The sequence below is a fragment of the Schistocerca nitens genome, chromosome 3 (genome assembly GCF_023898315.1).
Source record: "Schistocerca nitens isolate TAMUIC-IGC-003100 chromosome 3, iqSchNite1.1, whole genome shotgun sequence".
Taxonomy (NCBI): domain Eukaryota; kingdom Metazoa; phylum Arthropoda; class Insecta; order Orthoptera; family Acrididae; genus Schistocerca; species Schistocerca nitens.
Genome location: NC_064616.1, coordinates 182,748,276 through 182,764,968, shown reverse-complemented (window position 1 = coordinate 182,764,968; position 16,693 = coordinate 182,748,276). Strand labels below are relative to the sequence as shown.

Genomic DNA, 16,693 nt, shown 5'->3' with positions numbered 1-16,693 from the left:
AAACAATTAATTGACAATAAGTGCCAAAAAACATATGTTACTGAAGGTTTACCCTGCAACCTAGCTGACTAACCATACACACACACACACACACACACACACACACACACACACACACACACACACACACACACACACAAACAACAACAACAACAACAAACTTGTTTTAATAGAAAAAGGTGGAAACTGTTGTTATGAGGAGGTGCACTAGATCACAACACAATGATAAAGAATAACTATGGTTCCTATTTAAAGAAAATATTTAATGCCAAGTGAGAAACATACTTTAAATGCTGTTCTCCAGAGCTCTCACACTATGTGAAGATAGAGGGATCTTAGCTACAAAACTGAATTCTTTGGTGTTTCACTGATCATGTTGTGTTTATGAATTTTTAGATGCTCAGTGTTGTTCTCACTAGTAATGGTCCCATGGTCATCACGTTCACTTTTTGTTAATTTTAATGACTTGTCCATAATTTACTTTCAAATGTCATGATCACATGCCTTTCCTGCAGCCCAGTCATCAATTAGCTTAAGGAAATAAAGTTGTGTGCACTACCCATCTGTGAACTGTGTAAATTTTGTTCTGTGCAGATTTGTACTTTAACTTTTTGTGTATACTGTTTTCTGAATGGGAGAACTGATATCAACAAGGCATTTGTCTAAATGATCTTGGGAAACTGCCTAAAAACAACATTTGAACTGGATGATGTACCAGAACAATGGTCTTTAATCCAGTGTGCAAATTCAGTCTCTGTCTGAGTCAGATCATGGTCTTTTAAGTTAGTAAGCAGGTCATTTAGAACATATACACATACATACATACATACATACATACATACAAAATAGAATAGAGGAATACCTGTGTAAGTTTGTAAAAGTTATTCTTTGTGTGTGACAAAAAGCATGCTACATCTAATATATAAGGAGGTAAAAAGAACTTAAGGTTGTCATCAAAATGAAAATTGGTCTAACCACAACAGTTCTTTACTACATATGATTCCATAGGAAATGTTATGCCCTTACCCTCCTCCAGTTTAACATGGACCCCAGACCACAGTACAACTCATAATTTTTCACATTAACAAATATTGCCAGCACCAAAAGAAGTGATAATTGACATAAAAATCCTGGGACTGACTGCTATGAAGCCATTTGCATATTCAACCCAATCATCTTTAGTATAGGTGATAATGACTGGGTACTGTAGTACTTTTGTGTTAGAGACCAGCACTTTCATTTGGTAAGTCACATCATCTTTGTTTTTAGATATATTTTTCCTATGTGGAATGTTTCCCTCTATTATAATCATATATATATCGAACTCTTACAGGAATGAGTGAATACTGTGAACATGGAGGATTAATGAGCCAGTATTGTGATTATAAGTTGGAAAATTGCATCAGTCAGGGACCATGTCTGGACAGCTACTGTGGTAAGGCAATCACTCATGAGAAGTGGTAAATCCGGATTTGAGTCCTGGTCTGGCACAAATTTTCAACTTTTCTCACTGATCTATTTCAGTGTGTACTAGCAACCATTGTGTGTCTTTCCACTAATTCATAAAATATTAGTGTGTTATCCATTGGGGTGAAATCTTAATTTCACTGATGAGAAACTCACCTGACTACCAAACTTTTTTCCAATGAACTGCTTGCAAATATCTCATTTCCTGATTTCATGACTGGAGCTGAACTCAATTGTTGGAAAATACCTTCCATCTATATGTGATACTGAGGAGATTCTTTTGGGCTACACGTATTTAAAGAGGCATTTTGGAAAACATTAAATAATAAAATACAGCTGCATGAAACACATATTTCCTTTACAGACACCTTTCATTTTTCTTATTCAACATAGTTCAGAGGAAATCATTGGCTTTCATATGGCAGTTATTTCAGATATTGTAGTGACGATTTTCTCCTCAGAATGTCAAACTATTCTCTTGACTGCACAGGGAGAAATGACCATCTTAATAAAATATTTAGGTGTTCATTTTTTCCAAATGCTATCTGAGACAGAAATGGTTCAGAAATAGAGAGAAACGGTTCCATCAACCCTCTGCCAAACACTTAAGTGTTAATTGTGGAGTAATCGTGTAGGTGTGGATGCCAGTGGATGAGGAAGTCCATTTATCAAACGAGCACAAAATTAAGAATGTAATTTTGTCATCTTTAGGAGTGTAGTAATTTTTTTTGAGTTCATTAGACATGTTTGATACAAAACATTATTAAGTTTGATATAGTAGTAACCTTTTGATGAAATAATACTCAGCTTACTTGTTTTTTCATGACTGTGTTGTAAAAGATATTCAGCAACTACCATACATAACTGATAACAACAATGGTAACTGCATTTTAGCCCTTTTTAAAAATATTTTAGCTATGAGTATCTTACAATTCTTGAAGATATGGAATGTAAGCAACTAACTTAACAACTAAATCTTAAAGGTTTTCTGAGTGATCTACAATAAATGGTTCATTAATGTGTGTCTTTTACTCTCAGTACCAGTACCAATAAATAGAACTAAAAATGCAGTATCAAATTACACATGTGTGAATTAACAGGCATAAAATTTTTATCTCTTCATGGTAATCTATGTAATGTGACAACAAAATCAATACAAACTTACTTCATCAAGGGGTGTGTCAGTTGGCGGAGCTTCAGTAGACTTTGGTTTCACCTTTCCGAGGACAAGCGCCGTTGCTTTGAGTCCGTCTACAGCCACCACAACAGCTAACAGACCTGTAAATGAGACAATCATTAGTTTGCAGTCCTCTGCATGTATGTATGAGATGATCTTAAAAATAAAATCTATTGCCTGAGATCTAGAAGCCTCCCTTTTGGAAAGAGTGTCATAGTGGTATTACTGCACTTTTCCTTACAGAACTCACTTTGTTCTTTCACTTTCATGGAGGGTCAGTGGAACCTATATTTAATTCGGTGTGCAATATTTTTCAGAAATATAATTCATTTAAGTAACATTTCCAATGCTGTTTCATCTTTATTAAACATGATTATAAAATTATAACATTTCTTAAAACTGCATAGAAAAAATTAAGTGGAATTTTATATGTTTATTCAGTAGGGTGAAAGGCACGTGTTGCAATTACATGCGTCTGTATTTAATTGAGTATCAAAAAGAGGTCAACAGCACTTCTGCTATCGTGTCTTTGGATAAACAAGTAATGTAACTGTGTTGTTTATTAATGTGTGTTTTTTACAGGGCCAACATTGTGTAATAAATGAAATGTTCTGTGTACTGTTAAATCTTTCAACACAAAACAAGTAAATGTAACAGTCTGAAAGTAGGCTAGTGGTGTGCTATTTGGGCAATGACATCTATTAAGAGGAGCAGAAAAAATTAGGGGTAACCAAAACTCAAGCAGCGATCAAGTATTACAGCTGCAAAATCAGGTTCAGTTCTTGAGTATCAAGTTATAGTTTTTCACTGTCACTCACCCAAACCCCCACAAAACATAATTTGCAATCAGCTCTACATTCAAAATAGCACACCGAGGATTTTAATAATAATAACTGTAGCACACACAATATATTTTAACACAGTAATTGTTTACATCAGTGGGTTCACAACTGTTGCTGTATGTCAGTAGCAGGCATATTCCACTCCATGGGCTGGCAAATGAGACAGGGCAAGTCAGATAAAGAAGAAGCAGTGAAGATATCTTTACATACGGTATATGACAAGTGGTATATGTCAAGTCGAATATCGCACTAAAATACTTTGGGGTTGTTCTATCGAATTGGCATATAAAACTGGTATTTCCCATTGGCACTGAGCTCGGCATGAAACATGCAATGGGACATATTTGTTTGCGATTACAAATATAACTTATACAACAACAACAGAGAAAATCCCCGCCACACGATTCTTAGGAGAGACAAACGAATAGTCCACACTCTAACGAACTGGAACAGAGAACTGGAGATACAGAATTCAGTCAGGGAAGTACAGTCGAGATCTATATTTATAATTATCGAGGTATAATACGGTGTGGGACTGAGGTCACAGTGTGTATCAGATTCATGTTGTGGGTAGTAACAATCTCGACACCCATTTGTGTATAGCTGAATTTCTATAACTTTACAACTGTGATCATCAAACGAAGTGTATGTTGGAGCAAGGAATGTGTTTCTCAACTCATATTGGAACTTGTGTGCTAAGAATTTTGGGAGTAAGACTCTCTGCGATTAACAGTGTATTTTTGTAAGCGCGTTCGGCTGAAGCGGTAGGGTAGAACATTTCCACAACACCTCGACCTGGCTGAAGCAATCTTCCTGGGACTATTATCCCCCCCCCCCCCACCTCCCCCCCTGCCGCCCCAGAACGCCGATATCAGAGTCTAACTAAACTTCAGAATGAAAAATAATTTTCTTTGAGCGCTCATTTTTAAATCGATACATGACATTTAGTTTTCATAGTCGTTATTAAACTACAAACTAATGACTAAATGAGAAGAATTGGAAACACTTTTCTCTAAGAATCCCTTTTTTTATATAGAATTATGAAGCAGTTCTCAGTGCATTACTCTAGAAATTTTTCCAAGAGGATTCAAAACTCTAAAATGGTCAGTTTTTCATGTAACTGATTCGGAGAGTTTGAGAACGTGTCAGAAGTAAACAAAACTAGCAGCATCAGAAATGACTGCTAATTATCAACTTTGTAAGACTACTGTTATTGTGGAGCACTTTGATACCAAAACGGCATGCATACTCCAATAGTGTATGAAATCTTTTGACATTATTAATATGAATAAGTCTGAAATTATATTTACGTCCAGGGTAACCAATGGCTTGAAAATATCAGAACAATATTTTCACAAAATATTCAGGGTGTTACAAAAAGGTACCGCCAAACTTTCAGGAAACATTCCTCACACACACAGAAAGAAAATATGTTATGTGGACATGTGTCCAGAAACGCTTAATTTCCATGTTAGAGCTCATTTTATTACTTCTCTTCAAATCACATTAATCATGGAATGGAAACACACAGCAACAGAACGTACCAGCGTGACTTCAAACACGTTGTTACAGGAAATGTTCAAAATGTCCTCTGTTAGCGAGGATACATGCATCCACCCTCCGTCGCATGGAATCCCTGATGCGCTGATGCAGCCCTGGAGAATGGCGTATTGTATCACAGCCGTCCACAATACGAGCACGAAGAGTCTCTACATTTGGTACCGGGGTTGCGTAGACAAGAGCTTTCAAATGCCCCCATAAATGAAAGTCAAGAGGGTTGAGGTCAGGAGAGCGTGGAGGCCATGAAATTGGTCCGCCTCTACCAATCCATCGGTCACCGAATCTGTTGTTGAGAAGCGTACGAACACTTCGACTGAAATATGCAGGAGCTCCATCGTGCATGAACCACAAGTTGTGTCGTACTTGTAAAGGCACATGTTCTAGCAGCACAGGTAGAGTATCCTGTATGAAATCATGATAACGTGCTCCATTGAGCGTAGGTGGAAGAACATGGGGCCTAATCAAGACATCACCAACAATGCCTGCCCAAACGTTCACAGAAAATCTGTGTTGATGACGTGATTGCACAATTGCGTGCGGATTCTCGTCAGCCCACACATGTTGATTGTGAAAATTTACAATTTGATCACGTTGGAATGAAGCCTCATCCGTAAAGAGAACATTTGCTCTGAAATGAGGATTGACACGTTGTTGGATGAACCATTCGCAGAAGTGTACCCGTGGAGGCCAATCAGCTGCTGATAGTGCCTGCCCACGCTATACATGGTACGGAAACAAATGGTTCTCCCGTAGCACTCTCCTTACAGTGACGTGGTCAACGTTACCTTGTACAGCAGCAACTTCTCTGACTGCAAAACCACGTTACTAATGAACACTAACCTGTTGATGCTTCGTACTGATGTGCTTGATGCTAGTACTGTAGAGCAATGAGTCGCATGTCAACACAAGCACCGAAGTCAACATTACCTTCCTTCAATTGGGCCAACTGGCGGTGAATCGAGGAAGTACAGTACATACTGACGAAACTAAAATGAGCTCTAACATGGAAATTAAGCGTTTCCAGACACATGTCCACGTAACATCTTTTCTTTATTTGTGTGTGAGGAATGTTCCCTGAAAGTTTGGCCGTACCTTTTTGTAACACCCTGTTTATTATATTTCAGTAATATTAGACTGACACTGAAATTAAAAATCTGAAACACAAAAATTCGGAAAGGTTGGGAATATCCTGTTGCATATCAACAGAAGTAAGCAATAAAGACTACCACTTCAATGTTCCACGACGTGTAGAAAGAGGGAATAGAATAAACTTTAAAAAACACTTCTTCACGTTTGGTGACATATAACAACACTTTGTTTGCTTACGAAGCTTCCCATTTAAGCACACTGATGGATTTATGCCATTACTTCTGTGTTTTCTATTTTTAATGTGAAGACGACAAAACTATAACATGCACCTGCTCCAAATGGAAGTGACTCAATGCGGCCGACGCCATATTTATTTTCGCACGTTTTAGCTGTTTTGTACTATAATTTACAGTATGCCGTTCCAAGGTAGCGATGCATTGAAGATTTATCACAAAGACGTCGCCCATATTATTAAATCTCAGTGACGCATCAAAGATATAAGCCTTGAAGAGAAACGGTGATACCCAAGACAAAAGAACGAAAAAATTCCATTTTCGCGTAGCTTAATGGGCAACCTCCTGGGTAACTGTGTCAGAGGGATTGGTATTGTAGGCGCATGTCTCACTATGTATTAACTTTTTTTTCATATTAGCGACTATTAACACATTCTGGGACACTCTTCTGAATTTAATACAAGTATGTTCTGCTATATTCGATCTTCATATTTCCATCTGATGAGAAAACGAAAAATGAAATAAATATTTTGCTGTATATTTCCGATTATGTGGCGATTTTCGAGTGTGTGACTAGGCAGGAACCTATGAGTACAGCTTAAATTGCTGCGAGTGAAACGATAAGCAATGACATTTATAATTCCTCGCTTGTTACAAATATTTGGCTTCTCAGTTCTGAGTACGTCGCTTCCGTTTGGAACAGATGGATGTTGTGGGTTTAACGTCTTGCCTTTTAATTTTTACTGGCATAGCTAAAGTTGAATAAAATATGTTTTGAAAGGTATACTTTTAGGTTGGTTGGAAGAAGCATAACCCAGGGATGAATGTGGAAAATCTCCCAAAAACGACCTCAAATTGGTCGGTACAATCGACTTTTAACAGTCTAAGACTGAACCAAAGCAGGTCTCATCTCTTTGGCTTATAACGTTATTGCCGCGCGGGAGTAGTCTCAGGCGCTGCAGTCATGGACTGTGCGGCTGGTCCCGGCGGAGGTTCGCGTCCTCCTTCGGGCATGGGCGTGTGTGTTTGTCCTTAGGATAATTTAGGTTAAGTAGTGTGTAAGCTTAGGGACTGATGACCTTAGCAGTTAAGTCCCATAAGATTTCTCACACATTTGAACATATAACATTATTGTGCTGTCGGACCAGCTGGACTACAGAAGCCGTAGCTCTATTACTGCACTTGGAGCTCTGTTGAACTCCTCAGAGTTTGAGGTCTCTATTCCTGGAGAGGACATCTTTTCGATCTTGAAATTTTCGACTGATGTATTTAACTCCCAAAATTAAGTGAAGATGCTCACACCTGCAGTATGGTATGAAACGATAATTGCCGGCCGAAGTGGCCGTGCGGTTAAAGGCGCTGCAGTCTGGAACCGCAAGACCGCTACGGTCGCAGGTTCGAATCCTGCCTCGGGCATGGATGTTTGTGATGTCCTTAGGTTAGTTAGGTTTAACTAGTTCTAAGTTCTAGGGGACTAATGACCTCAGCAGTTGAGTCCCATAGTGCTCAGAGCCATTTGAACCATTTTTTGATAATTAAATTAAAACACTAAGCTGTCGACAGGCGTTGATATACATCAACGGGGACAGTTGAAAATGTGTGCCCCGTCTTTTTTCTTTTTTTTTTAATCTCATTTTGTTCCATATTGTTTGTTGAATTTGTTCGTGGCGGACGTCTGATGACACCGGTTCAGGTTGTTCGTTGATCCGTTCACCCAGTTCTTTTATTAGAGAAAGAGAGAGAGAGAGAGAAAGAGAGAGTAGCTAAATCCTCTGGCCGAACACGAGGAGCTACCATGCCGGCATCCATCTGAGGCACCGAGAGCACAGAGAATAGTGTGACTGCGGGGATTTATCTATTGCACGCTCCCCGTGAGACCCACATTCCCAACTTAATGTCCACACTCTACATTCGTAGTCCCCCTGCCCATTACACTCATTACTCGCGGCAGACAAGCTTAGCGAGTCCCATAAGAATTCGGGCAATGCGTGTGCATCCAGCACAGAAGAAGGAGGTCAACGGCCAGTTAGCCTTAACTATAAGAAGACATGTCCGAAAGAACAGATACCATCTTCATGCAGTATAGTATGGCCGCGTTCTTCAGAGGTCACTACAGTAGCTGAGCTGTGTGAAACTGAATGTAGATTCAACAAGTCACCACGGGTCTCCTTTGCCCACAGAAATTGGTAGGCTATTGTTGTGATTCTGTTGGCCAATATGCAGTTCTATAAGGGCTGTACGAGAAAGTAACATAGAAAAGACAGAGGACGTTGGTTCAATACGGTTCTGGGACGTTTCGCTTCAATCTTGACTACGGAACAAACCCGAAATCGCCGTCGTACCTAGGAGTCGGCATGCTTTCCCATGAACAGCGCGAAAACCAAAAACTTTCAAGACAAGCTCACCTGACATAAAAATAGTCAGCCCAGTGCGCACACACAGATAAATCGTTAAGTCTCCAGATGGCGCAACGATCGTGTCACGTGCTCAACTGCACGCACTGTTTACGTCAGCATATGGCACCAGCGGCCAGTGAGCATAGTCTACGTACCTTGAGTGAGGGATTCACTAGTATCAAGCGGATATTGAACGTTAACATGGGTAAATGTAAGGACGTGACAGAGTGGCGAAAAGGAGCAATCGTGTCTGGTTGTGTCCATGGCCATACGGTGTGTGAAATTGCTGGATTTGTTGGTGTTTGGCAGCGGACTGCTCAGTGTGTCTACAAACAGTGGTGTAATACACGTGGCCACGAAACACCACGTCAAAATTGTGGTCGGAAGAAGATCTGATTGAGAGAGGCCGGGGATGCTTTCCACGGATTGTGAATCAAAATCGCTTCCAAACCCGACATGAACAGCTGCAGGCAGTGAGTGAATGAAGTTCCGTCTCAACATTTTAGCTAGAGAACAATGCTACACGAACCGCATGCAATGAACGTTTGGAGTCGGTCACTTCGCAAGGGGCAATTGTTCACAGGCACATAAAGATGCCAACAGCGAAGTTCATCGCGTAAGAAGAATATGTGACTTGTTTTCTGAACACTCCCCCACCCTACTGAACTCGGTTGGATTATAAAATCACTTGACTTGAAACCCACAGAAAATCTATGGAACATTTAGAACAGCGGGTAAAACGCCGACATAAGTATCCCGTGAGGAGAGCATTACCGCAGACTGTCAGCAGTCGGCCTGACATGTGTTTCTGATGTAATTTCGTTCTGGATTTCGATATGAAAGCATGAAATATTCAGTGACATAATTTTTTCTCAAACTGCCAAGTCGTTCATATAAGTATACACAGATAGGAGTACATCATCATTCAGATGCAATGGTATCATTCCAATTAGGACCTATCGGATAGCTAAAAATGCTATTTCCTGTGGCCTAGTTACAAACCTCATTCACAGAAACAACTCTGTAATCACTACTACAATTTTCTTGCAGTATATGAATAATGGAAACCTCTTTAGTATCAATGAGATGTAACAGTAGTATAGTGTAATTAATGAAAAATGCTCCAGAAGGCAGAAACGAAACATGTTAACTAACAATCAAAAGCACGAAAGGTCGTTGTTGTGAAGAGAGAAACGTTTTAACCTCTCATCTCCCTTTTGTCGTTTGATTTTGCAGTGATCAAACATAGATATGAGTTGGCGAACAAATAGAACAGGCTTCGTTGCAATGCTCATAATAACAGTTAGATGCATTCACCTTTGACACTGAAGTTTACCATTGCTGTATTTTTTTTCTAAATTAATCTTCCAGGCTACAACTTTTCACAGTAGTTTTTCACAACTGTTCAAAAATTACGATATTGTTTCGTCCACTGATTTCCTACATAACTACGCGCACCGTTCGCTAATGAATCGTATCATTGCTCACTGTTACCCAAATTACCGACGCAACACTGCCAGACTCGTAATTCATCACTTTACCAAACTATTCAAATAATTTTAGTGCGATGCATCTACACGCGGAACAACACTCCGCTCGCAGTTTGATGCGTGATTGGTAGCGCCTGGGCACTGTTGAAAAAAGTAGCAAGAAAATGCCCCTATCGAAAACAAAGCGCGCTCAGCTTCGAAAGTAACAGAGAACCAGTGGTACGTAGAGGGTACCATTTACTACTCATACTGCAATCGATAGTAGTACCCCTTCCAGAGTGTGGCTACCAAGCTGATTTCTTCGGACTACATTGTTCGTAAGAGGTAATTGTTAATTCTTAACTCTTGTAACTTCCAGACTGGGTCCGTTAACGTCTTTGCGATACGTGGAACACAGTGATTAAGTTACTTTCCCCCAATGTGTCCTTGGTTAATGCAAGTGGATTGTAGGATCAGCACAAGTTGGGAGCATACATCACAGTCGTCTTCATCTGGTGGTAACCTTGTCACCTAAGACACGAACGGCGTGCGGTTAGCCACAGAGCCAGCTATCCGTGTCACGAGCACAACAAAAGGAACGCTGGTATCCTTCCATCAGTTAATCTATGCTACGCTCACGACCAGATACTTGTCAGCACCATTTTCAGTACCAAATACGACTAATAGAAGTGCAGAAGTGTGGCATATCGACATAGAGTGACGCCAACGATAGTGAAGCCATACTGACGACTTGATCGTATTCTGTACTGTGATTGTAGAACAACCCGCCCAGCAGACAACACACTGACGACGAAGCTATTCGATATTCGAAATCAAGGTGCTCACAGTGTTAGCGAACATCTTACACAAGGAATACTCCCCATTGCACATCGCACCCCCCCCCCCTCCTCAGATTTAGCGACAAAACTGAACACAGTTCAAGCATGAAAACAGGAAGAAGGTGTACTGATCTGTGAAGAGAGAAGCAAAATAGAAACAGTGAACGGCTGAAGTTTCAGATATGCAACATCGACCGAACTGTAAGAACCACGGCGTCGTGGTTGTGTGGTCTACATCTACATCTACATTTATACTCCGCAAGCCACCCAACGGTGTGTGGCGGAGGGCACTTTACGTGCCACTGTCATTACCTCCCTTTCCTGTTCCAGTCGCGTATGGTTCGCGGGAAGAACGACTGTCTGAAAGCCTCCGTGCGCGCTCTAATCTCTCTAATTTTACATTCGTGATCTCCTCGGGAGGTATAAGTAGGGGGAAGCAATATATACGATACCTCATCCAGAAACGCACCCTCTCGAAACCTGGCGAGCAAGCTACACCGCGACGCAGAGCGCCTCTCTTGCAGAGTCTGCCACTTGAGTTTGTTAAACATCTCCGTAACGCTATCACGGTTACCAAATAACCCTGTGACGAAACGCGCCGCTCTTCTTTGGATCTTCTCTATCTCCTCCGTCAACCCGATCTGGTACGGATCCCACACTGATGAGCAATACTCAAGTATAGGTCGAACGAGTGTTTTGTAAGCCACCTCCTTTGTTGATGGACTACATTTTCTAAGCACTCTCCGAATGAATCTCAACCTGGTACCCGCCTTACCAACAATTAATTTTATATGATCGTTCCACTTCAAATCGTTCCGCACGCATACTCCCAGATATTTTACAGAAGCAACTGCTACCAGTGTTTGTTCCGCTATCATATAATCATACAATAAAGGATCCTTCTTTCTATGTATTCGCAATACATTACATTTGTCTATGTTAAGTGTCAGTTGCCACTCCCTGCACCAAGTGCCTATCCGCTGCAGATCTTCCTGCATTTCACTACAATTTACTAATGCTGCAACTTCTCCGTATACTACAGCATCATCCGCGAAAAGCCGCATGGGACTTCCGACACTATCTACTAGGTCATTTATATATATTGTGAAAAGCAATGGTCCCATAACACTCCCCTGTGGCACGCCAGAGGTTACTTTAACGTCTGTAGACGTCTCTCCATTGATAACAACATGCTGTGTTCTGTTTGCTAAAAACTCTTCAATCCAGCCACACAGCTGGTCTGATATTCCGTAGGCTCTTACTTTGTTCATCAGGCGACAGTGCGGAACTGTATCGAACGCCTTCCGGAAGTCAAGAAAAATAGCATCTACCTGGGAGCCTGTATCTAATATTTTCTGGGTATCATGAACAAATAAAGCGAGTTGGGTCTCCATAGTAGATTCTGGGTTTCCAGAAACGACATGATACTCGAGCAAAAAACATGTTCTAAAATTCTACAACAGATCGACGTCAGAGATATAGGTCTATAGTTTTGCGCATCTGCTCGACGACCCTTCTTGAAGACTGGGACTACCTGTGCTCTTTTCCAATCATTTGGAACCTTCCGTTCCTCTAGAGACTTGCGGTAAACGGCTGTTAGAAGGGGGGCAAGTTCTTTCGCGTAAATCAAGGTGCTCACGGTGTTGGACTGCAAAGCGGGAGTTCCGTGTTCAAATCTCCCTCGCACTCCATTTTGCTTTTTATTTTCTCAAAATTATGAACTTCCCGGGCGGTCATTGACGTGTCTGTTCTCCTGTTGTAGTCGTGGCAGTTGTTATACTGTACACTAGTTATAGAATATAAGTCATGTGGTAAGACAATATTACCGTCGCAAGTAAATGTGACGAATAGCGAGAGGAGGCGAGATGCTGCATAAGCCACTCACAGAAACGAAAACAACAAATAAATGACTGTGAAATATGTCACAACAAAGGAATTGAAGAGCCAAAACTTCCAAAACGGAGCGCAATAGTCATAACATGTGGTACTTGCGTGGAACAAATAGCAGGTACGTACGTCTGTAGGTCCATCCCTTACACCTCGCTTTTGTAAACGGACGTTACACCACGATACAGACACAAATTTGAATACACGCAACAGACACGTCATGGACTGGACGGACAGTTCATAATTTTTTGAAAAAAAGGACGCTAGGAGGGAGATTTGGACTCGAATCTTCCGCTTTGTAGTTCAATACCGTGACCACACAACCACTACGCTACGCCGTGGTGCTTGCAACCTGCTCGATGTTGCGCAACTTGAGCTTGGCCTGTTCTCTGTTTCTATTTTGCTTCTTTTTCATAGTTCAGTAAACCTTCTTCCTGTTTTCATGCTTGATCAGTGTTCAGTTTTTGACAAGCTATCCACTGTGCCATCTTACCACTAAATGTAAGGGGCGGGGGGGGGGGGGGGGCGGCAGCGACGGGGATTTTTCCCTTGTTAGAAGAGCAGCAACAACAACAACAGCAGCAGCCAGTGCTTCTAGAGCAACAACTGGGATAGAAGGAAAAGAGCCAGGAACACCAAAAGTATTGCCAGCAGCAATTTCTGTCCAACCCTTACTTGCAGCGCCAACAGCAAACTACACTGTCTATTGCGTTTACAAGGTGGCCGTACGAACGTTTCCTCACCGATCTGTTTCATATTGACAGGGTCTGTAGGTCACGACTAAGACTTCAACACACCTAGACAGGTAGACACAACTCTGAACCGTTTTCGAGAAAATCTAGCTTGAAAATATTAGGTGTACTTATTTTGCATGGCCGCAAACATTTAAACAGTCGACAGCAGAGCGAGTAAGCGGTTAGTTCTGTAAGCGTGAGGTCCCTGGATCGGATCTCACTACTGGTACTCCCCCTTTTATTTCATTCCCGCGTTATTCTGCCAACTTGCTGTATTAAAGTAATCCCTCCCAAATGTACTCTGCTGGTGTAGGCTTGCGAAGTCTATTTTTGCAAGCAGAACCTTACAAAATGACTACAACATTGCGCGTACGTAATCTCTTCAGAGTAGAGAGATACAGGGTATAGGCTAAATAATGTGATCACCTGTACTTACTTGGGAATGGTTTATTGATAAGGGGTTGGAACCCCATTTGCCAGTAATACAGATGGGATTCTTCGTGGAATACTGGCATATAATGATTGTATAATCTCCAGTGGAATGCTATGCCAAACTTCGATCAGAATCTCTTCTAACTCCTGTAGTGACGAGGTTCAAAAGGCTCTAAGCACTATGGGACTTAATATCTGAGGTCATCAGTCACATAGACTTAGAACTACTTAAACCTAATTAACCTAAGGACATCACACACATCCATGCCCGAGTCAGGATTCGAACCTGCGACTGTAGCAAAAGCGCGGTTCCAGACTGAAGCGCCTAGAACCGCTCGGCCACAGCAGCCGGCTAGTGATGAGGGAGGCGAAAATCTGCTCTGGAGTCAGCGCTCCAACACTGCCCACAAGGCTTCGATTATGTTCAAGTTGGGGACTGTGCTGGCCAGGGAAAACGCTGCAGTTCAGTTGCATGCTCCTCATACCACGATTTTACTGTATTGGCTGTGTGAATGAGTTCTTCATCGTCCTGAAATAAGGCATCATTGTTGGAGAACAACATTTAAACAATGGGGTGCACAAGATCACCTAAAATGTTCACATAATCGTTGGCTGAAACACGGCCTTTGAGAGAAATGATGGTACCAGCAGAATACCGTGATATGGCTGCCCACACCATCACACTTCCACCTCCATGCTTAACCATTTGAATCAAGCAATCGGGATTGTAGGCTTCTTTTGGTGTTCTCCATACGTAAACCCCGTCCGATCTTGGAAATAACGAAAATGTTGACTCGTCAGACCATATGACGTGTTTCCACTGATCAGCCGTCCAGGATTTATGCTCCTGACACCATGTTTTACGCTTCTTTGCGTTGGTTGTCGTCACTAATGGTTTCGGTATAGCAACTCGTCCATGAATATTCGCTTTATGGAGTTCTCGGCGGACAGTGTCGATAGATACGGGGTCTCGAAGATGGCTATTGAGCTCTGCAGTCATTTTAGCCGCCGTAGTTTTGTGTTGTTTTGACGCAATTCGTGTTAGTTTACGACGACTTCTGTCATTTAGTTTTGATTTGCGCCCACTGTTACGTTTACACGATAATATCTTTCATGTTTTGTGTAGGCTGTCATGACTGTTGAAACAGTTGCTCTTGAAACATTCAATAAGTTGGCTGTCTTGCTTACTGATGCTCCAGCTAATTGGGCCCCTAGAATATGCCCTCTTTGGAGCTCTGTTAGGTCTTTCATTGCACGTCGACCTCGGCCTTTGAATGCCTATACGAAGCGTGCACTACTCAAAAACAACCAGCACTGATGCCTAGTCCATACTGAACACGCACAGTCCAGCGCGACACGTACCTTACCTGTGTTGTTGACCGTCAAACACAACCATCTCATTACTACCGCTGTTCACATTATTTTGCCTAGCCACTGTAGCTTTTAAAGCAGACTGCATAAAAATTTAATCAGTCGTACACCGTCAGTCGTCTGTATCAATATCCGGTGACAGGCTTCGATATGCGTGGTACGCCGCTAAACTGTGTGATGCCCGAGAACCGTTTATGAACGTAAACCAAGTAAAGTTGAAAAGTTGTTCACATGCAAAAAGTCGACGTTCATCACACGTGGTGTGGGCCACTATAATAATTGTTTCCCATTTTTCTAAGATCATTATCATCCTGATTCGTGCAGTCTTCCATATTATACTTGTCAAAAATTTGGACACAATAATACAAATGAAATGATAATACTGATTAGAGTGAACGTTCTCGTTTATCCTTTTTGTTTTCAAACTACTTACGAATAACGTTTTTTTTTCTCCTATTCTCAGGGCAAATATTATGTAAATAATAAATGAATCCTTTAATGTTGTTAATTTGCCACTGCCTAAACAAATCTGTTGTTAGAAGTACGTGATGATGAAAAAAGTGCCAGAAACGAGATTCGATCCAGATACCTCACGCTTTCTCGCTCTGCTGCTGCCTGCTTAAATGTCTGGCCATGTAAAACATACAAGCATGCCTAAAATTTTCGAACTAGATTTTCTCGAAAACAATTCAGAGTTGCAGCTTCCTGTTTACACATGTTGAAGTCCTAGTCGTGACCTACACACCCTGTCCATATGAATCAGGTTGGTGAGGGGAAGTTCATCCGGTCCCCTTGTTAGCAGCCTCAGTATGGGTTCGCGCCCCCAGCGCTATATCGCTCGACGAATCCGAGGAAGACCTGCAATCGCATACTCGGTAGCTTCTGCGAAAGCTTTGAACTCCCATATCCAAAGCCATGAGCGCACTCAGTTCTATCATTTATATTCCCGGATCACGGCTTACACTGAAGATGTTCCTTTCCTTTCGCATTCAGGACTATGACGTAAAAGTTCAAGTACATATGGGTTCTGTGGTCACTCTTGTCAGTTTACAGGCATACCATTAACTAAGACCCCTACTGTCGCAAACCACGAAACATGAACTGGTGTCTTCCAGTCAAGGCAGTCAAGGTTCAATACAAAAAAGTAGCACGAACGACCGAGATTGTAATAATCTATCCACCAGATATCTGACAAAC

General features: G+C 41.4%; 1 protein-coding gene across 1 annotated transcript in view; it reads right to left on the bottom strand.

Annotated features, from left to right (window-relative positions):
- Positions 1-16,693, bottom strand: part of LOC126248126 (serine/arginine repetitive matrix protein 1-like) — a 348,458-nt gene that overhangs the window by 43,442 nt on the left and 288,323 nt on the right. The window contains exon 3 of the mRNA XM_049948812.1: positions 2,633-2,745. Within this exon, the coding sequence (XP_049804769.1) occupies positions 2,633-2,745 (113 nt within the window). The remainder of the gene's footprint in view (positions 1-2,632; positions 2,746-16,693) is intronic.